Source organism: Coregonus lavaretus (genome assembly GCF_964263955.1).
Source record: "Coregonus lavaretus genome assembly, chromosome: 10".
Taxonomy (NCBI): Eukaryota; Metazoa; Chordata; class Actinopteri; order Salmoniformes; family Salmonidae; genus Coregonus; species Coregonus lavaretus.
This window is the reverse complement of record NC_139997.1, coordinates 36811103-36836196: the sequence shown is the minus strand read 5'-3', so window position 1 is coordinate 36836196 and position 25094 is coordinate 36811103. Positions and strand designations below refer to the sequence as shown.

Below are 25094 nucleotides of genomic sequence, written 5' to 3'. Positions count from 1 at the left end.
TTAGTATGATGTTCTTACTGTGGAATGCAGAGTTTGGTTTTCGCCAGGCATTAGTGGAACCATGTCGTCCAATTTAAATCTGAAATGTCATAGATGACAAATTGCAAGAAAATATAACTTTGGGGTCATATGTTAACAGAATTAGTAATTTAGCTTATTAAACACGAAAGTATGTTTCAAGTGAGAATTTGGCAGGTCTGATGCTGAAAAAGAAATGACATTATTGCCTACTTCATATTGTTTTATTTTTCAAAAAAGAGTAGTGTGTAGTTCTAGTAGTTAGCTACACCACTACATGGCAAAAAAAAAGTGAACCTACTGAAAACACTACCTAGATGTGAATTTAGTTAAACTATGACCAACCTACTGCAAAATGTAGTTACATTACTAGTGAAACTATGTTCATCTAGTTCACTACTCTCCAACACTGCTGATACCTAATTCTATGGATGGAACATGATAAATGTAGCAAGACACTTAACATTATGTCATAAAGGCAGAGACACCCCAAGCCAAGGGTGTTTACTGTCATTCTCAGACCAGTGAGCTTGGTTACTTAAGGCCTAAGAAGGGCTAGGAGTCAGGTAAGGTCACATCAGGTAACACCAATTTGTTACATCACGTATTAAACAACACTAGTCTTGTTGTTGAGGTAACATCACGTGTGCTCGTGTGCTACTGCACTTTCACACAGTCTGTGGCTTGCGTTGAACGGCCTTGTGCAAAAATAATGAACAATTGCACATGAAATACACTATCCTGTAGGTGGCGACAAAGTACGCGTAAACGGTAAAAAAGAAGCGGGAGGGCATTCCGTCACTGGTCCTCCTTCATGGAGCGGAAATGAACTATGCGCACGCGCATTGCACAATCTCACCAGGCTGTGTTGGTTGGTGTTGTCTGGATGGACTACATATGAAAACAATGAAACCCATACATTTTCTTTCGAAATAACGGGTCTGTGACTTACTTTAGACTACGTGCAAGCTTACCCACCCCTTTACCGCGTGTGGATACTGGCGCAGTGAACGGAGGTCGCATAGGGTACTAACGTTAGCTTGCCAAGATAGCTGCAATTTGGGTCCTAGGATATTATCAAGCTGGCCTTAACCCGAGGCCGACTTGTCCTTCCTAACTGAGTAAAAGTAACGCAAGGTAAGATACAACCTTCAACATACCTATTAATTTAGTTAGCATTTTTTGCTGTCTGTCATTCTATCCCGTTTGTTTTGATTATCATGCATGCATGGATGCCATTGTCACCCCGTTTGCCACACAAACAGGATTGGTATTTTAACATGCCTAGTTTCACTTTTGTTCAGTTAACTGCATTCCATCTCTACTGACAAGTGAGGACTATATAAACAAGAGAGAATAGATTAATCACACATTTATATTGATCAGTCACCCCCACCCACCCCTGCTTTCTCAGGATGTCGGACTCAGACAGTGATGAAGACCAAGACCGCCCCTTCTCTCTCACTGGTTTCCTCTTCGGGAACATCAATGAAGATGGTCAGCTGGAGGGAGACAGTGTGTTGGACACTGTGAGTGACTATATTTTGTTAAAATAATAAAACACTGCATAGTGTGGAAATAAACACAACTGTTTTGAACACACACTAAAGTATGCCTAAAAACAGGACTGAGATGTACATTTGCTGAATATGGGTTTCGTGTTATTATATTGATCACTTGTCCACTATGTCTTTGGTGCAATGTTACTTATAAAGACAACAGTCATTTTCACACCTGGTATATTCCAATACACGTAGGCCTATATAAAAGGTGATGTTTGTTTGACAATGGGATTTCCTTCCACACCCCAGGAGTCCAAGAAACACCTGGCTGGCCTGGGCTCCCTGGGCCTGGGAAACCTCATCACAGAGATCACTGCCAGTGAGGAGGACGATCCTGACGAGGATGGAGACACAGGTGGCACAGACGCAGAGGGTAAGAGGAAGGGCATGAAGTAAGGCTGTGGGTGGGGTAGTACCGTGGCTGGGAACTGTTATTTAACTGTCTCAACATGAACAGTCAATATGCTTCTTAGTTGTGTTTGTAAGTTGTCTGTAAATACTGTGATAAATGAGTGACGGTTTCATGTCCTGTTTCTTATGTAGGCTGGGTGAAGAATGATGCCGATGCAGTTGATTATTCTGACATCAATGAGGTGGCTGAAGATGAGACTAAGAAGTATCGTCAGGCCATGGGCAGCCTGCAGCCTACCAGGAGAACAGGTGCAGTAATACCCATGCAACTCCACATATGTACATGTATATACTGTACACAGCCATCTAGGAGTGCATGTACCCTAGTTTACCAGAACAGATAAATTAATCGTATTTAATTTCCACCCTCTTTATCAGAGACTTTGCGTAGCCAGTAACTGGACACTTTCTCTCTCTCTCTCTCTCTCTCTCTCTCTGTCTCTCTGTCTCTCTCTCTGTCTCTCTGTCTCTCTCTGTCTCAGATGATGAGGATGAGGATGACTATGATGCGGATTGTGAGGATATTGATGCCAAGCTTATGCCCCCTCCACCTCCTCCAAGTCTCACCACGCCTGGTGGCAAGAAAGAGGATTCCTCTCCTACGGCTGCAAGTGGTAAGGATTGGATGAGGAAGGGCCAAAGGGTGCCGGTGAAAAGATACTTTGTACTTACAGTACCAGTCAAAAGTTTGGACACCTACTCATTCAAGGGTTTTTCTTTATTTTGACTATTTTCTACATTGTAGAATAATAGTGAAGACATCAAAACTATGAAATAACACATATGGAATCATGTAGTAACCAAAAAAGTGTTAAACAAATCAAAATATATTTGAGATTCTTCAAAGTAGCCACCCTTTGCCTTGATGACAGCTTTGCACACTCTTGGCATTCTCTCAACCAGCTTCATGAAGGAGTCACCTGGAATGCATTTCAATTAACAGGTGTGCCTTCTTAAAAGTTCATTTTAAATTAAATTTCCTTCCAATCAGTTGTGTTTTGACAAGGAAGGGGGGGGGTATACAGAAGATAGCCCTATTTCGCAAAAACCATCGAGCGCTATGATGAAACTGCCTCTCATGAGGACCACCACAGGAATGGAAGACCCAAAGTTACCTCTGCTGTAGAGGATAAGTTCATTAGTTACCAGCCTCAGAAATTGCAGCCCAAATAAATGCTTCACTGAGTTCAAGTAACAGACACATCTCAACATCAACTGTTCAGAGGGGACTGTGTGAATCAGGCCTTCATGGTCGAATTGCTGCAAAGAAACCACTACTAAAGGACACCAATAAGAAGAAGAGACTTGCTTGGGCCAAGAAACATGAGTAATGGACATTAGACCGGTGGAAATTTGTCCTTTGGTCTGATGAGTCCAAATGTGAGATTTTTGGTTCCAACTGCCATGTCTTTGTGAGATGCAGAGTAGGTGAACGGATGATCTCTGCATGTGTGGTCCCACTGTGAAGCATGGAGGAGGAGGTGTGGGGGTGCTTTGCTGATGACACTGTCAGTGATTTATTTAGAATTCGAGGCACACTTTACCAGCATGGCTACCACAGCATTCTGCAGCGATACGCCATCCCATCTGGTTTGCGCTTAGTGTCCTGTTTTTCAACAGGACAATGACCCAACACACCTCCAGACTGTGTAAGTGCTATTTGACCAAGAAGGAGAGTGATGGAGTGCTGCATCAGATGACCTGGCTTCCAATCACCCGACCTTAACCCAATTGAGATGGTTTGGGATGATTTTGACCGCAGAGTGAAAGAAAAGCAGCCAACAAGTGCTCAGCATATGTGGGAACTCCTTCAAGACTGTTGGAAAAGCATTCCAGCTGAAGCTGGTTGATAGAATGCCAAGAGTATGCAAAGCTGTCATCAAGGCAAAGGGTGGCAACTTTGAAGAATCTCAAATATAAAATCTATATTTGTTTAACACTTTTTTGCTTACTACATGATTCCATATGTGTTATTTCATAGTTTTGACGTCTTCACGATTATTCTACAATGTAGAAAATAATAAAAATAAAGAAAAACCCTGGAATGAGTAGGTGTGTCAACTTTTGACTGGTACTGTATATTGTACAAGCATGATTCTTCACGATCCGTAAAAAAATAAACAGGGATATTGATGTATTTAATGTCAAGAATACATGCTAGTAATTTAGCACTCATAGAGTCAGAGGGGCTCTAATCCCAGTGTCTGCTATTGTTGGTTTCTACACAGTTGGGGATGAAGGAGACGGGATCATCCTGCCCTCCATCATTGCTCCCTCCTCTCTGGTAGACAAAGTGGACTTCAGCAGCTCCTCAGATTCTGAGTCGGAGACAGACCGCCCCTCCACAGGCTCCGGGTCTGGGGGTCCTCCAGCCTGCCTCAGCCTGCCCCTGGCTGGCATCATGCAGAAGGATGCTGCCAAAGCCCTGCCTGGCGTCACACAGCTCTTCCCAGAGTTCAGGCCTGGAAGGGTGAGCTGTCCTCCTTGGAAACACTGTATAGTACACCAAATATCAGAGAGTTGTGATTGGATCATTAATGCCTTTTTAAAAAGGTGAAGATCGAGCATAAATTAACGTATATCCATCCACTCCTCTGAACCCATCCAGGTGCTGCGGTTCCTTCGACTGTTTGGCCCTGGGAAGAACATGCCGTCGGTGTGGCGGAGTGCACGAAGAAAGAGGAAGAGGAAGCACCGCGACCCCCAGCCAGAGACACCCCCATCAGAGGGCGCTGAGCCCATGGAGCAGCAGGGACCAGAGAAGATATCTGGCTGGGACTATGAGTACGCCCCACCTCCACCCCCAGAGCAGTGCCTGTCTGATGACGAGGTCAGTGTGCAACAATCTCTTATTCCGAGATGTGAAAACCTGTTTGAAATCCGTGTGAAACTGTGTGGTTATTTACCTGTATAGTTTTTCACAGCTAGTTTATGAGAGCTTACTAGGTTTAGTAATATGATTCAGTCGCAGTATAATTCTGTATGGGTTCTCTCTCCTTAGAAAGTGAAATGGACAAAAGAGATTACTCAAAAAGATCATCTTCAATAATTCATTCCCTGTCCCTCTCGCCTTCCCCCAGATCACCATGATGGCCCCAGTAGAGTCCAAGTTCTCCCAGACCTCTGGAGACGGGGACAAGGTGGCAGAGTCCAGGCCCAAGGTGGCAGAGTGGCGCTACGGTCCGGCCCAGCTCTGGTACGACATGATGGGGGTCCCTGAGGATGGCAGTGGCTTCCACTACGGCTTCAAACTGAAGGAGGAGGAGGAAGATGAGCAGGAGAAGCAGGAGAGGCCAGAACCACCACCACCACCAGTTCCACAACCTCCCAAAGAGGTTAGCAACCCATACACTTCACTGATGCTTTAGGATTAGGGCTGAACTCACTCATTTTACCTCGCTTTTACACATCATCATTAAGAAATGCTAGAAGCAATGAGTTTTAAGTGGGTGTGTTCGCTACCGTTGTGTGTTCCTCTTTACTTGAAATATCCCAAACAGCCACCGTACGTGTGATGAATGGCACAGTAACCGCACGGCGCAGCATGACAACGTGAACATGATTGGTCAAGAATCCCAAGCTCAGAGCATTTCCTGCTTTCTAGAGTATCAGTATCTTTGATGAACGTTTTGATGCTAAAGTTAGCACATGAATGTGAGGATGTTTGAATTGGAAAGAAACCAAGACGTTTATAACAAACAAGTCTCGTTCTTTCAAAATAACAATGCCGACGATATTCGTCTCATTTGTTGTCTCATGTTATGTCGCAGCTGTGCTCTGAATCAATGAGTATTTGGGTGCTGCCAGCCGTGGGCATGTGGGCAGGATTGAAATCTAAACCCAACCCAAGGAAAACTGTGACGTATCCTAGATTCCTTAAATCTTGCAAATTATGACCAAAGTTCTACCATTTACACTTTTTAGTAAATGTTGCAACTATTACAATTGTTTAAGACCAATATCAATGCCACATAGGCCGTTTTCAACCAGAGAAGTTGGTTTTTGAGTTCAGCTCCTCTTTGAGAATCAATCTTCCATTTCTAGCTATACCTTCTTCCAACTCTTAGTTAGAAGAGGACAGACAACATTCAATAAAGACTTACCATGCTCTTTGTGTTTTTTACTGTCTCTCTTTCTGTCTAGGAGGGCAGTGGTGACGAAAAGGACGAACAGGCCCTGGAGAACGAGCTCTTTCTGATGGTCACCCAGCTTCAGTGGGAGGACGACATCATCTGGAACGGAGAGGACGTGAAACACAAAGGCACTAAGACCCAGCGAGCCAGTCTGGCAGGGTGGCTGCCTTCCAGCATGACGCGCAATGCCAATGCCTACAACGCACAGCAGGGTGAGCGACCCACCCACTCTACTCCAGTACCAATGAACACAAACTGACCTGCATACTGGAGATTCCTACCTCATTGAAATCCCATCGCCAAAGTGTAAACCCTAACTGTCCAGGGGTTTTAGGACTACAGTGGCAAATATAAACTGATATAATTGTTGTGTATTTGTCTGCTTTGGGTTGTCTAGGTATTCATGATGTCTATCTACACTACAGGTCTGTGTAGGAGTAACTCTCAGCTGGTGCCCCCCACTCCTCCACCCATGCCCAAAGCCCCCTCCATCGGCTCTGGCTCCAAGAGGGACAAACACCACCATGACCATTATGGTACGATGAGGCTATTTTACCTGGTATCAGTTGTAGAGTGTAATTAACTGTTATAATGATGAACAATGTGATATTACAACATATTCCTACTTATCTTTGTTAGTTGACATGGTGAATGTACCACTAAAGAGTAAATCTATCACTACTGATTCCCTATTGGTCTCGCCACAGCCTCTCATGAAGATGACGCCCCCTGGTTCTCCATCTTCCCCATTGACAATGAGGAGCTGGTGTACGGGCGCTGGGAGGACAACATAATCTGGGACGACCAGGCCATGGACCGCATGCTCTCGCCCCCTGTCCTCACCCTGGACCCCAACGATGAGAACATCATTTTAGGTACTGCCCCTTTCTTAGTGAACTGTTTGTACAGTTTTTCATTCAGTTTCAACCAATTATCAAATATCTTGATGGTCTGTAACCTTTTGAATGCTTTGATCTATCCACTAATCTCTGAACTTGGCCTCTTGCAGAAATCCCAGATGAGAAGGAGTCTGAGCATACGTCCCACTCCCCGTCCAAGGAGAACAAGAAGGAGTCGGCACTGAAGAAGAGTCGCATCCTGCTGGGGAAGACTGGGGTCATAAAGGAGGAGCCTCAACAGGTACTACAGGACTGGACCAGAAAACATAACATACAGTTGAAGTCGGAAGTTTACGTACACCTTAGCCAAATACATTTAAACTCAGTTTTTCCACAATTCCTGACATTTAATCCTAGTAAAGATTCCCTGTCTTAGGTCAGTTAGGATCACCACTTTATTTTAAGAATGTGAAATGTCAGAATAATAGTAGAGAGAGTGATTTATTTCAGCTTTTTTAAAAAATTTTAACATTCCCAGTGGGTCAGAAGTTTACATACACTCAATTAGTATTTGGTAGCATTGCCTTTAAATTGTTTAACTTGGGTCAAACGTTTCGGGTAGCCTTCCACAAGCTTCCCACAATAAGTTGGGTGAATTTTGGCCCATTCCTCCTTACAGAGCTGTTGTAACTGAGTCAGGTTTGTAGGCCTCCTTGCTCGCACACGCTTTTTCAGTTCTGCCCACACATTTTCTATAGGATTTAGGTCAGGGCTTTGTGATGGCCACTCCAATACCTTGACTTTGTTGTCCTTAAGCCATTTTGCCACAACTTTGGAAGTATGCTTGGTGTCATTGTCCATTTGGAAGACCCATTTGCGACCAAGCTTTAACTTCCTGACTGATGTCTTGAGATGTTGCTTCAATATATTCACATCATTTTCCTTCCTCATGATGCCATCTATTTTGTGAAGTGCACCAGTCCCTCCTGCAGCAAAGCACCCCCACAGCATGATGCTGCCACCCCCGTGCTTCACGGTTGGGATGGTGTACTTCGGCTTGCAAGTTACCCCCCTTTTCCTCCAAACATAACAATGGGCATTATGGCCAAACAGTTATATTTTTGTTTCATCAGACCAGAGGACATTTCTCCAAAAAGTACGGTCTTTGTCCTCATGTGCAGTTGCAAACCGTAGTCTGGCTTTTTTATGGCGGTTTTGGAGCAGTGGCTTCTTCCTTGCTGAGCGGCCTTTCAGGTTATGTCGATATAGGACTTGTTTTACTGTGGATATAGATACTTTTGTACCTGTTTCCTCCAGCATCTTCACAAGGTCCTTTGCTGTTGTTCTGGGATTGATTTGCACTTTTCGCACCAAAGTACGTTCATCTCTAGGAGACAGAACGCGTCTCCTTCCTGAGCGGTAAGACGGCTGCGTGGTTCCATGGTGTTTATACTTGCGTACTATTGTTTGTACAGATGAACGTGGTACCTTCAGGCGTTTGGAAATTGTTCCCAAGGATGAACCAGACTTGTGGAGGTCTAAAAAATAATTTTCTGAGGTCTTGGCTGATTTATTTTGATTCAAGCAAAGAGGCAGTGAGTTTGAAGGTAGGCCTTGAAATACATCCACAGGTACACCTCCAATTGACTCAAATGATGTCAATTAGCCTATCAGAAGCTTCTAAAGCCATGACATCATTTTCTGGAATTTTCCAAGCTGTTTAAAGGCACAGTCAACTTAGTGTATGTAAACTTCTGACCCACTGGAATTGTGAGACAGTGAATTATAAGTGAAATAATCTGTCTGTAAACAATTGTTGGAAAAATTACTTGTGTCATGCACAAAGTAGATGTCCTAACCGACTTGCCAAAACTATAGTTTGTTAACAAGACTTTTGTGGAGTGGTTGAAAAACGAGATTTAATGACTCCAACCTAAGTATATGTAAACCTCAAACTTCAACTGTAGATCTGTATCTTAAATGCCATTCTGCTGTCCCTGAACTAATCTGTTAACTCCTTTTCTGTTTGGTCTGCTGCCTACAGAACATGTCCCAGCCCGAGGTGAAGGACCCATGGAACCTGTCCAATGATGAGTTCTATTACCCCAAGCAGCAGGGCCTGAGGGGCACCTTCGGTGGCAACATCATTCAGGTGGGTGCTAGATTCTCTCCTGTGAGCTCTCTTCCTATACAGATTCCTTGGGTGCATCAAAACTGGGACAAAGAGAATGAAAACAGCTTCTATCAAGGCCATCAGACTGTTAAATAGCCATCACTAGCACATTAGAGGCTGCTGCTGCCTATTGAAATCACTGGCCACTTTAAGAAATGGAACACTAGTCACTTTAATCATGTTTACATATCTTGCACTACTCATCTCATATGTATATACAGTATTCTATAATATTCTACTGTATCTTAGTCCATGCCGCTCTGTCATTGCTTGTCCATATCTGTATATATTCTTAAATTCCATTCCTTACTTAGATTTGTGTGTATTGGGTATATGTTGTGAAATTGTTAGATATTACTTGTTAGATATTACTGCACTGTCGGAACTAGAAGCACAAGCATTTCGCTACACCCGCAATAACATCTGCTAAACACGTGTATGTGACAAATAAGATTTGATTTGATCAGCAGTTAAAGAGGATAATCTTAACAATAGTGTAGGATAATCTGAATATACTGAATGTTCACAGTAGTTGTATGTAACCTTTTCTGTCTATCTTTCTCTCCAGCACTCCATCTCTGCAGTGGAGCTGAGGCAGCCGTTCTTCCCTACTCACATGGGACCCATGAAGCTGCGTGGCTTCCACCGGCCCTCTCTGAAGAAGTACTCGTTTGGGACGTTGTCCCAGCCAGGTCCCCATGCAGCACAGCCCCTTCTCAAACAGATCAAGAAGAAGGCCAAGGTGAGGCCCCAGCCCCAGAATTCACCTCATCCACCTCCATCCTTCTCTCTGTCTTAACACAGGTCATCAGGAATGCATCTGTCTATGTGTGTTGATAACCATGTCTGTGTGTGATTTGTGTTAAATGTATTTTTCTGTGCCCATAGATGAGAGAGCAGGAGCGCCAGGCTTCTGGTGGCGGTGACATGTTCTTCATGCGGACAGCTCAGGATCTGACGGGGAAAGACGGAGACCTGATTCTGGCAGAGTACAGCGAGGAATACCCTCCGCTCATCATGCAAGTCGGCATGGCAACCAAGATCAAGAACTACTACAAGAGAGTGAGTCACTGCACTAGTCTTTCAACTACCATTTCCCTTGTATCAACATTGATTAGCATTTACTAAAAGCAGAACGACCTCAGTGGTTATTTACCTTCCTCTATTGTCTATGAGTTGTGTTTTGTTAACATACATTATGTGTAAATGCACTTTAAAATCTATTTGACCTAGATAGTTTGTGTGTATGTATTGATATGTAGGCTACGTGTGCCTTTTGTAAAAAAAATTAAAAAACATTAATGTATGTAGTTCTGTCCTTGAGCTGTTGTCTATTAATGTTCTGTATTATGTCATGTTTCATGTTTTGTGTGGACCCCAGGAAGAGTAGCTGCTGCTTTTCCAACAGCTAGGGGATCCTAATAAAAAAAATAAAAAACATGTCTGTTTTCCCTCAGAAACCAGGGAAGGACCCTGGAGCTCCAGACTGTAAGTACGGAGAGACCGTGTACTGCCACACCTCACCCTTCCTGGGCTCCCTGCACCCTGGGCAGCTGCTGCCGGTCAGTACCACAGTCATTACAGTCATTTACATGACCATTTATTGATGTTTGAAAAATAACTAGCTGTGAATGAGCCTGATACCCAGAAAGAGAAAATGTAGAGATCTGTCATGTCTTTTTTTATTTTAGGCTTTTGAGAACAACCTTTTCCGCGCCCCCATATACCTCCACAAGATGCCAGAGACAGATTTCCTGGTGCTGCGTACGCGGCAGGGCTACTTCATCAGAGAGCTGGTGGACATATTTGTGGTTGGACAGCAGTGTCCGCTCTATGAGGTCCCTGGACCCAACTCCAAACGAGCGAACACCCATATCAGAGACTTCCTGCAGGTATACCTTGCGATATATACACACACACACACACACACACGCATTACGACATCTACAAATCCACACACTCTCTCTCACACACACACACACACACACACACACATTGTCACACACAAGAGAAACACACTTACAGAATGCATGCTTGCCTACAATCATGTCTCTGTCTCCTCTTCTGTGCAGGTGTTTATCTATCGGTTGTTCTGGAAGAGTAAAGATCGTCCTAGGAGAATCCGCATGGAGGACATAAAGAAAGCTTTCCCCTCACATTCAGAAAGCAGCATCCGCAAACGCCTAAAACTCTGTGCTGACTTCAAGCGTACAGGTAGAAACAGCTAACCCTGCTTACCCTAGCCTTGTCGAGAATCAGGCTTCCCTAAAACGGGAAGCCTGGGGAAGTTTAATTGCTAAATATGGGTGGAGACCCAGTGTAAATCAGTGACGCCTTGCAACACGTCAAACAAATCAAATGCCTAGTGTTGTAGGTGCAACAGTGCATGAGGATGGCTGGGAAATCGCAGATTAAAACCCCATCAAAATATGTTGATGTATGTCAATTTTGTGTATAGAGCACACTTCTTGCAAAACAGACGAACATAACACGTAGCACCAACGGGCATGTGGGGGGAGGGTTCATGAAATGTAGCATCCAATCAAAGTCTTGCCGCAGGGAGCCCGCTTTTGCAAGAGAAAATTATCCAGACCTCCAAGGGAGGAGTGAAACGACGTGATTTTGGAGGTATGGTAACGTGAGACTATGCTTACCCCAATACTACCGTATAGCTTCATGTTTGTCAGTAGTACAGTATTGTTTGTCCTCACAAAGATGAGGAAGTAATGCAGAAATGTGAATATGCCTCGTGAACTTTGTCACTCACAGCTGTCCAACAATCCTGATTTCCTCTTAAAGGGATACTGCAAAATGTTTAGATTTAGGTCGTGTTTCTATTTGCCCAGAGTCAAACAAACTTATGGATACCATTTTTGTGTCTCTGTTAGTGCTGAGCGATTAACTGAAATGTCTTTATTTTTCTGTTTTTAAACAACTAATTGACTGACGTCGATTCAATTATTAGAATTCCATTTCGTTCGTTTTTTTTCTGTGAGCTGGATGTGCTGTTTCAGTAGAGATAAATCAGATCAAGCCCGAACTATGCGATGTAGTAAGGAGTTGTAGTTTCCAACAGGCCAATATTCTGCATAGTTTAGCGCAGAAAACGTGGTAATTAACTACAATGACCATAATCCATTGCGAGCCCGCCTGTTTGTCCGGTCTGTGTGGAGCAGACACTGAGAGAGCGAAGAGAGAGAACACGATCAAGAGGGATAGAAAGCAGTTGCTTCGCGATGTATCGCTACCTGAAAATACATGGTCTAAGTGATTGATAGTTGGTATTCAGCAGTCATAAAAGTATACCTTATTTACTTTGAAGAACTAGTAATTATAGTGATTTTGTCAGACAGCATAGGCAGTAGCTCTAAAGAGATGAGATGATGACTTGGAATGAAATAATAAAGTAATCAAATAAAGCAAATATTTTATTAAAGTAATGTGAATAAATTATGGTTAATAAGTGATAAGCAGTAATGGGCAGTCACTACAGCATTCAACCCACATAATGCATAGTGGATTTTTTAATAATCGAACCAAAACCGAACCGACCTAAAAAAGCACACATCTCTCAGCACTACTCTGCGTGCAGTTTGGATATTATTGAAGTTATCATAATGTTAGCTTAGCGCAATTGCTGGAAGTCTCCTGGTACACTAGCCAGCTCCTCTCAAAATACACAAAAACAACGTTGCGATCTCTACATCTCTATGCGATAACGAGACAGAGAATGAGGAAGTGGATATAATCTAGTTTCTTATGATTGTCAGTGAAATTAACACATTTATAAAATATTGATTACTATGTATAACTTTGTAAGACAATAAATGACCAACCACCCAGCTTTGGAGTAGTTAGGTCAATTTCTCTGCTTTTGAGAGGAGCTGGCTACTGTAACGGGAGACTTCCAGCAATTGCGCTAAGCTAACGATATGCTAATTTCAACTTTCTCCAAAATGCACGCAGAGACATAAAAATGGTATCCATGAGTTTGTCTGACTCTGGGTAAGTACAGAAACGACCTGAATCTCAATCTCACAGTATCCCTTTGTTTCTGCTCCTGTGTGATCTCAGGGAAGTGTTGAGGTGTAAGAGAGAGAGGTGACTCTGATGCTTAGCTGTGTGAGCTCAGAAATGGTGTGCCTTTGACAGACAGGCGTCAGGAAAGAGAGATGTCAGCATATTATGGATATTGAGTTTACTGTGGCGGTAAGGTGTGGTCTGAGGAAAGCATCAATAAGGTACCATAGGTTTGCAGGGTCCTTCGTTAATATATGCTGTTCTGCTCCTGCAACACCTCTGCTTTTGAGCTTACAAGAAGCTTCACTTGATGAAATGAAAAAATATCCAAAGGGTATAAGATCTTATACCCTTTGGAGAGGGGGAATTCTCATGCGACATGCGTCCATGAATCTTACAAAGCTGTAAGTTGGGCTGTAAGGGTGGAGTTAAGAGAACGTGGTTAATACTTGTTATATGATTTAAGCTCATTTGCCCTCCCCCTGTCTCCAGGGATGGACTCTAACTGGTGGGTGCTGAAGCCTGACTTCAGGCTGCCTACTGAGGAGGAGATCAGGGCCATGGTGTCTCCAGAGCAGTGCTGTGCCTACTACAGCATGCTGGTGGCAGAACAGAGACTGAAGGTAAGACTGACAGGCTCTTTGTTTAGGTACTATCTGTGATATCGGTACTCTGTATGGCACTGTGTGAACTATAATATAACTTTTCTCTCTCTCCACCAGGATGCTGGATATGGTGAAAAGTCATTCTTTGCCCCAGAGGAAGAGAACGAGGAAGACTTCCAGATGAAGATTGATGATGAGGTTCAGCTCTACTCTGCTTCCTTTTCATAAAAAATGTTGATGTTGAAAAAAAGGATCATCCATGATCTCACCAGTATTCTATGTGGTCCACCCTAGGTCCGCACAGCCCCTTGGAACACAACGCGAGCCTTCATCGCTGCCATGAAGGGGAAGTGTCTGCTGGAGGTCATGGGGGTGGCCGACCCCACAGGTTGTGGAGAGGGATTCTCCTATGTCAAAGTGCCCAACAAGCCCACTCAACAAAAGGTACTCCCTCTTTGTCTTACCCCAGTGCTCTGAAACACTTCTGCCAGATCCGTATCCAGATCAGGGGGCCCTAATTCCAGTCATGCGTTCACAGCCTTTCTGACAAAAATATAATCTGTCACAGTCCATAAAAGCAAGACCTATGTTTCTGTTATAACCATTCAATTGTTGTTTGATGATTATTTAATAATGTATTACTGAGCTAAAGGTTATTTGTCGTGTTTAGGCCCAGGATGACCGGGAGCCACAACCCGCTAAGAAGACTGTGACAGGGACAGACGCTGATCTGAGAAGACTATCACTGAAAAACGCCAAGCAGCTGCTGCGCAAGTTTGGTGTTCCAGAGGAGGAGGTAATCACGTAGTAATAGCATATTACATAATAATGTCTTAAATTCCCTCATTTCTTCCACCAACCTAAGTATGAAGGATAGATCAATCTCTTAAATCTGTGTTTATATGTGCATTTCAGATAAAGAAGCTGTCTCGTTGGGAGGTGATTGACGTGGTGAGGACAATGTCTACAGAGCAGGCGCGCTCTGGCGAGGGGCCCATGAGCAAGTTTGCCCGTGGGTCCCGCTTTTCTGTAGCCGAACACCAGGAGCGCTACAAGGAGGAGTGCCAGAGGATCTTTGACTTGCAGAACAAGTGAGGTCATCTCATCCTCCATCCCCCCTTATCCAAATAACCATAATTCACCACCCATTTCCTATAGGGATGCTGTAGTTGTACAGTATCTGATGTTCTACCCTCTACTTTCTCCTCAGAGTATTGGAGTCCACAGAGGTCCTGTCCACAGACACAGACAGCAGCTCAGCGGAGGACAGTGACTTTGAGGAGATGGGGAAGAACATTGAGAACATGCTGCAGAACAAGAAGACCAGCTCCCAGCTGTCCAGAGAGAGGGAGGAGCAGGAGAGGAAAGAGCTGCAGAGGATGCTGATGGGAGAGGAGAGCGACCGCGACCACAAGGGACGCAAAGCACGCAAGGGCTTCTGTAAGTGGCGTGTGTATGCATGTGTGTTTCAGGCTTTTTTTCTGTGTGTTTACAGGAGTGTGTGTGTAACTCGTATCTCTCTCTGTGTGTCCCTGCAGCCAGTGCTTTGTCCACGGGCTCCCATAAAGATGACGACACGTCCTCGGTCACCAGCCTGAACTCGTCCGCTACGGGACGGCGCCTCAAAATCTACCGCACCTTCAGAGACGAGGACGGCAAGGAGTATGTCCGCTGTGAGACAGTCCGCAAACCCTCCGTCATTGACGCCTACACCAGAATCAGAACCACCAAGGATGACGAGTTCATGTAAGTTCCTCCGTCAGTGTAGTGTGTGTCTGTGTAATATGAGTGTTTGGCCTGTGTGTAGTGTACCCAACCTCACACAGTCTTTGTCTGCCTTCTGCCACTGTAGAAAGAAGTTTGCGCTGTTTGACGAGCAACATAGAGAGGAGATGAGGAAGGAGCGGAGGAGGATCCAGGAGCAGCTGAGGAGGCTGAAGAGGAATCAGGAGAAGGACAGGTTCAAGAGCCCCCCAGAGAAGAAAGCCAAGAAGATCAAGGAGAGGCCAGACCTCAAGGTAAAAGTAAGCTTGCCAGCCCATAATGATTCAACTCCAAGACTATCCCCTCCTACTTTTCCATAACCTGCTGTATGTATTCCTGCTGACCTGCTGTCTCGAAAATAGGATCATTTAGTTCAAGATAAACCTTCCTCTCTTTTTTCACACTTTTTTCTTTAATAGCAATATATTATATTGCTTATAATAAGCATGATAATGTAGCGTTTGGCTTACTACAGTGAAAGTAGCATGATGTGATTCAGTGACCTGCAATCAACATTGTTATGTACAGAGTGTTTGTCTGGTTGTTAACTACATCTCTTTTTCTTTCTTCCTCCCCCTTGCCCTAGCTGAAGTGCGGCGCTTGCGGTGCCATCGGGCACATGCGAACCAACAAGTTCTGCCCGCTGTACTACCAGACCAACGCTCCGCCCTCCAACCCGGTTGCCATGACGGAGGAGCAGGAGGAGGAGCTGGAGAAGACTGTCATCCACAATGACAACGAGGAACTCATCAAGGTGGAGGGAACCAAGATCGTCCTGGGCAAGCAGCTCATCGAGAGGTGTACACACACACACACACACACACACACACACACACTCTGACAGGAGAGGGGGATAGTTCTAATTTCTTTCCAAATCACAACTGAATATCAGTAGTCTTTTCCACTCTCTTTGTGGACCGAAAGTTCCTATAGATGTGTTCCTTATGCTCTCTACGTCTGTCTAAATGTTAGTGATATATTACGTTGTGCTGCTGTGTAAAGGACCATGTTGTCTCCTCTCCCAGTGCTGATGAGGTGCGCAGGAAGTCCCTGGTGCTGAAATTCCCCAAACAGCAGCTTCCCCCCAAGAAGAAGAGACGTGTTGGGAACAACGTACACTGTGACTACCTCAATGTGAGCCTGGTTGCCAGTTACCATATTTACTTTGGTTGCGTATGACTATTCAGTATGACTATTCAGTTAAAGCAAGATATAAAGCAACAATATTTAACACTGTGATAGTTATGCCTTAGCTCTCTGTGGTTTTTGTTTTGTTTCATCCTCTCACAGAGGCCCAACAAATCCATCCACCGCAGACGCACTGACCCCATGGTCACCCTGTCCTCAGTCCTGGAGAGCATCATCAATGACATGCGTGATCACCCCAATGTAAGATCAACCCACTGCTTACAGACAGACAGTGCCTACACTCCTCCAAACACTATATAGGTTTCTCTCTCACACACATACACACAAACACTTTTGTCACGCTAATTGTGTTGTCTTTACCTCTTGTCACAGACATACCCCTTCCACACACCAGTCAATGCCAAGGTGGTGAAGGACTACTATAAGATCATCCCTCGTCCCATGAATCTGCAGACACTACGGGAGAATGTGCGCAAGCGTGTGTACCCCTCCCGGGAGGAGTTTAGAGAGAATGTGGAGCTCATTGTCAAGAACAGTGCCACATACAACGGTACAAATCTAAACCACTTGAAGCCTTAGAGAATGACTCATATTTTACTCTGACCGACCATTCTGTAACTTATTGCGACTGTAATTGTTGTGGTGTATTCAGGTGCCAAGCATCCAATTACCCAGGTGGCTCAGACTATGCTGGACCTTTGTGATGAGAAACTGAAAGAGGTACGTGTGAATGTGTACGCTGATGGATTCCTGGATGGGTGCCACTATCAAAGGCCCAATTTCTGCTTCTCTGTGGCAGGAGGAGGAAAATGTTCAGCAACTCTTGGAAGACAATGGAAGTGGCCTTTAATAGTACTTGTTATTTATTAAACTGGTAAATTCCTTTGTCCTGTGCAGAAGGAAGACAGGCTGGTGAGACTGGAGAAAGCCATCAACCCCCTACTGGACGATGACGACCAGGTGGCCTTCTCCTTCATCCTGGACAACATCGTCACTCAGAAGATGATGGCCGTGCCTGACGTGAGTGGAGCTTCACCCAATAATCAGGGGTGTATGCTTTCTTTCGGGCGCTTCGGATGTCACTGAGAGAATATCTTCTATTTGTATTTTCTTTGTAACTTAAGTCGTTTCACTGAAGTTTTTTCTTTGGCCTTAACAAATGTACTAAAATATTGACAATTCTGCCAGTAGTTCAATCAAGTACACAGTGTGATAATGTTCTAACTGTCCTTACTCTGCCTCTATCCCCTCTTCAGTCTTGGCCGTTCCACCATCCAGTCAACAAAAAGTTTGTTCCAGATTACTACAAAGTGATAGTCCAACCCATGGACCTAGAGAATGTCCGCAAGGTGAGTTATGGGAAGGAGACTTCAGTGTCAGCCTTGAGGAAAACCACAACAAAGACACCTTTTGGATCCCTTGATGCCAAGATGGATCAAACCTATATGTACAGGAGTACAGAATATATTACAGAATGCGGTAGATGGTAATACAGTGGGGGGAAAAAGTATTTAGTCAGCCACCAATTGTGCAAGTTCTCCCACTTAAAAAGATGAGAGAGGCCTGTACACGTCAACTATGACAGACAAATTGAGAGAAAAAAATCCAGAAAATCACATTGTAGGATTTTTTAATGTATTTATTTGCAAATTATGGTGGAAAATAAGTATTTGGTCACCTACAAACAAGCAAGATTTCTGGCTCTCACAGACCTGTAACTTCTTCTTTAAGAGGCTCCTCTGTCCTCCACTCGTTACCTGTATGAATGGCAGCAGTTTGAACTTGTTATCAGTATAAAAGACACCTGTCCACAACCTCAAACAGTCACACTCCAAACTCCACTATGGCCAAGACCAAAGAGCTGTCAAAGGACACCAGAAACAAAATTGTAGACCTGCACCAGGCTGGGAAGACTGAATCTGCAATAGGTAAGCAGCTTGGTTTGAAGAAATCAACTGTGGGAGCAATTATTAGGAAATGGAAGACATACAAGACCACTGATAATCTCCCTCGATCTGGGGCTCCACGCAAGATCTCACCCCGTGGGGTCAAAATGATCACAAGAACGGTGAGCAAAAATTCCAGAACCACACGGGGGGACCTAGTGAATGACCTGCAGAGAGCTGGGACCAAAGTAACAAAGCCTACCATCAGTAACACACTACGCTGCCAGGGACTCAAATCCTGCAGTGCGAGACGTGACCCCCTGCTTAAGCCAGTACATGTCCAGGCCCGTCTGAAGTTTGCTAGAGTGCATTTGGATGATCCAGAAGAGGATTGGGAGAATGTCATATGGTCAGGTGAAACCAAAATAGAACTTTTTGGTAAAAATTCAACTCGTCGTGTTTGGAGGACAAAGAATGCTGAGTTGCATCCAAAGAACACCATACCTACTGTGAAGCATGGGGGTGGAAACATCATGCTTTGGGGCTGTTTTTCTGCAAAGGGACCAGGACGACTGATCCGTGTAAAGGAAAGAATGAATGGGGCCATGTATCGTGAGATTTTGAGTGAAAACCTCCTTCCATCAGCAAGGGCATTGAAGATGAAACGTGGCTGGGTCTTTCAGCATGACAATGATCCCAAACACACCGCCCGGGCAACGAAGGAGTGGCCTGGCCAGTCTCCAGATCTCAACCCCATAGAAAATCTTTGGAGGTAGTTGAAAGTCTGTGTTGGCCAGCGACAGCCCCAAAACATCACTGCTCTAGAGGAGATCTGCATGGAGGAATGGGCCAAAATACCAGCAACAGTGTGTGAAAACCTTGTGAAGACTTACAGAAAACGTTTGACCTGTGTCATTGCCAACAAAGGGTATATAACAAAGTATTGAGAAACTTTTGTTATTGACCAAATACTTATTTTCCACCATAATTTGCAAATAAATTCATTAAAATTCCTACAATGTGATTTTCTGGAGAAAAAAATTCTCATTTTGTCTGTCATAGTTGACGTGTACCTATGATGAAAATTACAGGCCTCTCTCATCTTTTTAAGTGGGAGAACTTGCACAATTGGTGGCTGACTAAATACTTTTTGTCCCCACTGTATGTATAATATAACCATTAGTGTTATTTAAAAGTCCCTCTGTGTGCTGTGGTCCAACAGAACATATCCAAACACAAGTACCAGAACCGGGATGTGTTCCTATTTGACGTCAGCCTGGTCCACACCAACAGTGTCAAGTACAACGGTCCAGACAGCCCTTACACCAATACGGCCCTGGAGATAGTCAACGTGTGCAAGCAGACCCTGGCAGAGGTGTGTGTATGAAAGAGAAACTGCGAGAGAAAGTCATAATGAAACTACACTGAACAAAAAATATAAATGCAACATGTAAAGTGTTGGTCCCGTGTTTCATGAGCTGAAATACAATATCCCAGAAATGTTCCATACGCACAAAAAGCTTATTTCTCTCAGATTTTGTGCACATATTTGTTTACATTCCTGTTAGTGAGCATTTCTTAGGTGTGGTATATCAAGAAGCTGATTAAACAGCATGATCATTGCACAGGTGCACCTTGTGCTGGGGACAATAAAAGGCCACTCTAAAATGTGCAGTTTTGTCACATAACAGAATGCCACAGGTGTCTCAAGTTTTGAGGGAGCGTGCAATTGGCATGCTGACTGCAGGAATGTCCACCAGAGCTGTTGCCAGATAATTGTTCATTTCTCTACCATAAGCTGCCTCCAACATCGTTTTAGAGAATTTGGCAGTACTTCCAACCGGCCTCAACCGCAGACCATGTGTATGGCGTCGCGTGGGCGAGGGGTTTGCTGTTGTCATTGTTGTGAACAGAGTGCCCCATGGTGGCAGTGGGGTTATGGTATTGGCAGGCATAAGATACGGACAACGAACACAATTGCTTTTTATCGATGGCAATTTGAATACACAGAGATACCATGACGAGATCCTGAGGCCCATTGCCGTGCCATTCATCCGCCGCCATCACCTCATGTTTCAGCATGATAATGCACGGCCCCATGCTGCAAGGATCTGTACACAATTCCTGGAAGCTGAAAATGTCCCAGTTCCGTGGCCTGCATACTCACCAGACATGTCACTCATTAAGCATGTTTGAGATGCTATGGATCGACGTGTACGACAGTGTGTTCCAGTTCCCGCCAATATCCAGTAACATCGCACAGCCATTGAAGAGGAGTGGGACAACATTCCACAGGCCACAATCAACAGCCTGATCAACTCTATGTGAAGGAGATGTCGCGCTGCATGAGATACTGACTGTTTTTTTTTTTATCCACGTCTCTACTTTAAAAGAAAAATGTTATATGTGACCGACAGATGCATATCTGTATTCCCAGTTATGTGAAATCCATAGATTAGGGCCAAATTCATTTATTTCAATTGACTATTTCCTTATATGAACTGTAACTCAGTCAAATCTTTAAAATTGTTGCATGTTCTGTTAATATTTTTGTTCAGTATAATTAATTGACATCTTTATGGCTTGTCAGATGACTAATCATATTTATGACTTCATTATGTTGCCTCCGCCAAGGATAATTTGTTCATTTGACTGTTGCTTGATATATCCCCAGTATGATGAGCACCTGACCCAGCTGGAGAAGGACATCTCCACAGCTAAAGAGGCTGCTCTGGATGCAGCAGACCTGGATAGCCTGGACCCCATGACTCCTGGAACCTACACACCACAGGTAGCAATGTTCCTGTCCCATGTATGGCCCAGAAACAAGCCAGATACTACCAATAGGGCCTTAGAGTCACCAAATAAAGTACCTCTCCTCGCCCCTCACATGCTCCAGAGTTGGGGAATGCCACTCTTCTCCAAAGACCTACTTTTTAACCTCAGTCTGCTGTAGTCTCTCCCTCCATATTACATATACCTCTTCACATTCTAGTCTTTTTCTGCCTCGTAGTTCCTCTTTAGCACTCTTATGTGTCACAATTTAGTAGCTGTTTCTATAGTTTATCTATGCGTTAGTCTCTATTCTCCTTCCTACCATGTGTTTATCTCTTCTCCTCCCTCTTTCCTTTGTGTGTGTGTGTGTGGGTGTGTGGGTGTGGTGGGGGTGGGGGGGGGGCAGCCTGCTGATGTGTTTGACAGCAGTGCCTCTGTGAGCCTGCACAGAGAGACCAGCTTTTTCTCTGAGGTTGAGGCATCTCTAATGGCTGTACCAGAGAAGAGGGGGGTAGGGCAGGTACGGAGAGGGATCACCCTGGAGTGCAACGGGCGTCTGTCTCATCCAGGGGTCACCTGTCTTTTAACCACCCTTCTCCCCTCCCATTCCCCCCGTTCCTCCTTGTACATTCACCTGGTCCTCCCTTCCAGTTCTTCCCTCTCCATTCCCACAGTGTGTATCCTGACTGGTGCATGCTCCTCCTAACTAGGAGCCATTCTAAGATCCCTTTGTGCTTTTCATTCCTAAGACAAAGATGGTTCCTTCCCATAACTCATTTGGTTCATTTGTCTGCCTGTTTCGCATGTATGTAACTTTTTCTCCTACTTGTGACTGCCTGTCATATTAGCGTTCTGTTTGCCTGGCCAATTATCAATTTTCAGCCATCTCCATTGCTTCTCAAGTCATCACTCTATCTTTCCCCAGAATAATCTTCTCCTGTCTGTGTCGCTTAACTTCTCTGTGTGTCTCCAGGGTCGTCATAGAAGGCTAGGAGAGGAGGAGTCGGACGTGGACATCGAGGGCTTCGAGGAGGAGGATGACGGCAAGCCCAAGACACCAGCTCCTGTAAGACTCAGATCATGGAGAAACAGTATGAGTTTTAGAGATGGATTTTGAAAGAGAGAAATGGCAGATTTGGAAACAGTTTATAGTTCAGGCAAATTAGTCCTTTTGATGATTATGATGATGATGACCTGTTCCCCAGGCAGAGGATGGTGAGGGAGACCTGGAGGATGAAGAGGATGAAGAGGATATGCTGCTACCGCCCCACAGAAGGCTGCGGGGCCATGAGGATGATGATTATGACGAGGATGAAGGCTCCAGTCGGCCTGCCCAGGCCAGCGTGCTGTACCAGGACCTGCTCATGTCAGATGGAGAGGATGACGCCAGCGAAGAGGAGGGAGACAACCCGTTCTCCTGTGAGTCACACTAGGGTGGAGGTTGTCATAGGATGGAGTAAGATGATGAATAGAGATGTACTGTGTGAACATGTGCATTGGGTAAAAAAAGTTCACCCAAATTACAAAATGATGACAGCAATCCATGCTTTGGTTTAGTTTCCCTGGCACTGTTTCCACATGCTAACGTTTTAGCATTTGTCATGGGACTGATATTAGCATTTTCCGCACATCATGATAAAATTATCTATGTGACTTTGTTGAGGTTCGCAATCAATTGTAGATACTTTTGGATGAATTGGACATGCTAATATCTGTCCCATGACTTGAATGAGATTTCTTCCACAAATGCTAAAACATTAGCATGTGGAAACAGTGCCAGGGAAACTAAACCAAAGCATGGATTGCTGCCTACCTTGTCCATAGTCTGCTTATAGAGTAAGGAAACCAATCTGTCATTTTGTAATTTGGGTGAACTTTCCCTTTAAAATCTACATCCTATGATTTAAGGATTTCTGAAGGACACTAGGGACTGTATTTGAGATCTGAGGTTCTAACAGTGTTTCCTGTCCCGCCCCAGCTATCCACCTGTCAGAGAGTGGCAGTGACTCAGACAGAGAGGTGGAGGTGCGTCCCCCGCCCCCTCCCAGACCCCACCATGAGACGGCCCGCATGGGCCTGGAGCAGGACGAGAGCATGATGTCATACGGGGAAGAGGTGCCGGATGAGACCCACCTGGAGGACAGTAATGTCAGGTACAACATGGAGCCAGCAATCACCATGGCCGAAACATTATATACAGTACATGGTGTATTTGCATCGTTGTTTGAATCTTGGGCCCTATTAACCCATACTTTACCCTCTTTCTCTTCCCCATAGTTATGGGAGCTATGAGGAGCCGGAGGGTCAGACCCAGACCCAGACCTCCAGCATGGGCAATGGAGAGGACTACGGCATGAGTGAGGAAGAGGAGGAAGAGGCGGCTCAGAGGAGAGGTCCCAGTGTGCTGTCCCAGGTGCAGCTGAGTGAGGATGAGGAGGACAGCGAAGAGTTTAGGTCCATCGGGGGAGAGAGTGACTTGGACTCAGACAACTAGAGAAGTGTTCCTGCATACAGACACACTCAAAGACATAAATACTCTTACAACCATAAACACAGACAGAGAGCCACACCTATACACATAAATAGATTAACTCAGGCTCAATAAATGAATACACCCTGAACTTGCAGGCTGAATTGCACGTACTGTCATCATAACTTTATCTCATGTCAGTCAATCCCTGAGTGATAGACTATGTTTGCTGCCCAGTCATTAGCACACCTATGAAGTCTCTATGATAAACTCCTCTGTGACATCAATATTGTACAAAATGTTCAATCAATCTGAAGTGAGCTTTTCTATAATGGCAGGATTACATTGCAGTTGATGGTTTTAGTAAATGTTTTCTACTGGTTATGCTTTTTTCAATGTATCAACACGTGTGTGTGTGTGTGTGTGTGTATATATATAAAATGTTCGTTTTTTTTTACAATGATTTACCTTGAATAGCCATTTATTTCATGGTTGTGCAAAACGTAGATATTTGAATAATCAACTTTGAGCATTGTTTGTTTTCAGTGCCAGGTCTCATCTCAACCTTGTGTCTGTGAGACACTGGGTTGAGTGCTTGCGTGATAGAAAAAAGACTGTTATTCCCCATTAACTATTATGATTGCAGCCTGGATGTTCAGGCATTTGAGATGTTTCCAGTACTGTTATTAGGAAACTCTCAAACTATAAATGCTGTAAAACCGGATATGATGCCTTCATCTTTTCATTGTTTTTGTGGCTAAATCTTAGCAATATCTTATGTAACCAAGTTGAAGTTGTCCTTTCCTGTTATGCATGTCTTGCTTATCAAAAGTAAGAGAGGCACTCTTCAATACCAATATACAGTAGTAGCACATGAACAATATTTTATCAGCAGATCGTTTTATTACTGTAGTAGGGAGCCACCTATAATTTCTGTCTGCTCCCACAGGGAATAGTCCAAGGGACTGTTGTTAATGTGGTAATAATAATAATAATAATAATAATATGCCATTTATCAGACGCTTTTATCCAAAGCGACTTACAGTCATGCGTGCATACATTTTTGTGTATGGGTGGTCCCATGTTGATGTTGTGTTTTCTGTTACCAAAGTGTTTCATCTTTCCCTGCTTTTTCCTATCCTGCCACACCTTACAGGCTTCCCATCATTCGTATCTTATTCATGACATCATGTCATTAAACCTCAATGCCCCTATGGTGCTGGATCATGAACTCTGCTCCACAGTAAACAGATGATTATTGTAGTGAGTGACATAGATGACGTGTCAAG

General features: G+C 44.2%; 1 protein-coding gene across 1 annotated transcript; it reads left to right on the top strand.

The window, feature by feature from the left end:
- Positions 1–894: 894 nt before the first annotated feature.
- On the top strand, positions 895–24529 carry LOC311135732 (transcription initiation factor TFIID subunit 1-like). The gene is made up of 39 exons (XM_084169760.1): positions 895–1155; positions 1433–1547; positions 1830–1953; positions 2124–2240; positions 2474–2605; positions 4220–4461; positions 4600–4821; positions 5072–5326; positions 6135–6336; positions 6550–6660; positions 6832–6999; positions 7134–7264; positions 9008–9115; positions 9705–9878; positions 10025–10198; positions 10594–10698; positions 10828–11028; positions 11209–11350; positions 13649–13779; positions 13879–13959; positions 14056–14205; positions 14432–14557; positions 14677–14852; positions 14972–15201; positions 15300–15507; positions 15614–15779; positions 16112–16323; positions 16551–16659; positions 16816–16914; positions 17047–17224; positions 17327–17394; positions 17572–17694; positions 17931–18023; positions 19783–19935; positions 21235–21351; positions 22309–22401; positions 22541–22754; positions 23314–23488; positions 23613–24529. The coding sequence occupies exons 2-39, from the start codon at positions 1434–1436 to the stop codon at positions 23827–23829; spliced, it is 5841 nt and encodes a 1946-aa protein (XP_084025886.1). The 5' UTR covers positions 895–1155; position 1433; the 3' UTR covers positions 23830–24529.
- Positions 24530–25094: the final 565 nt, after the last annotated feature.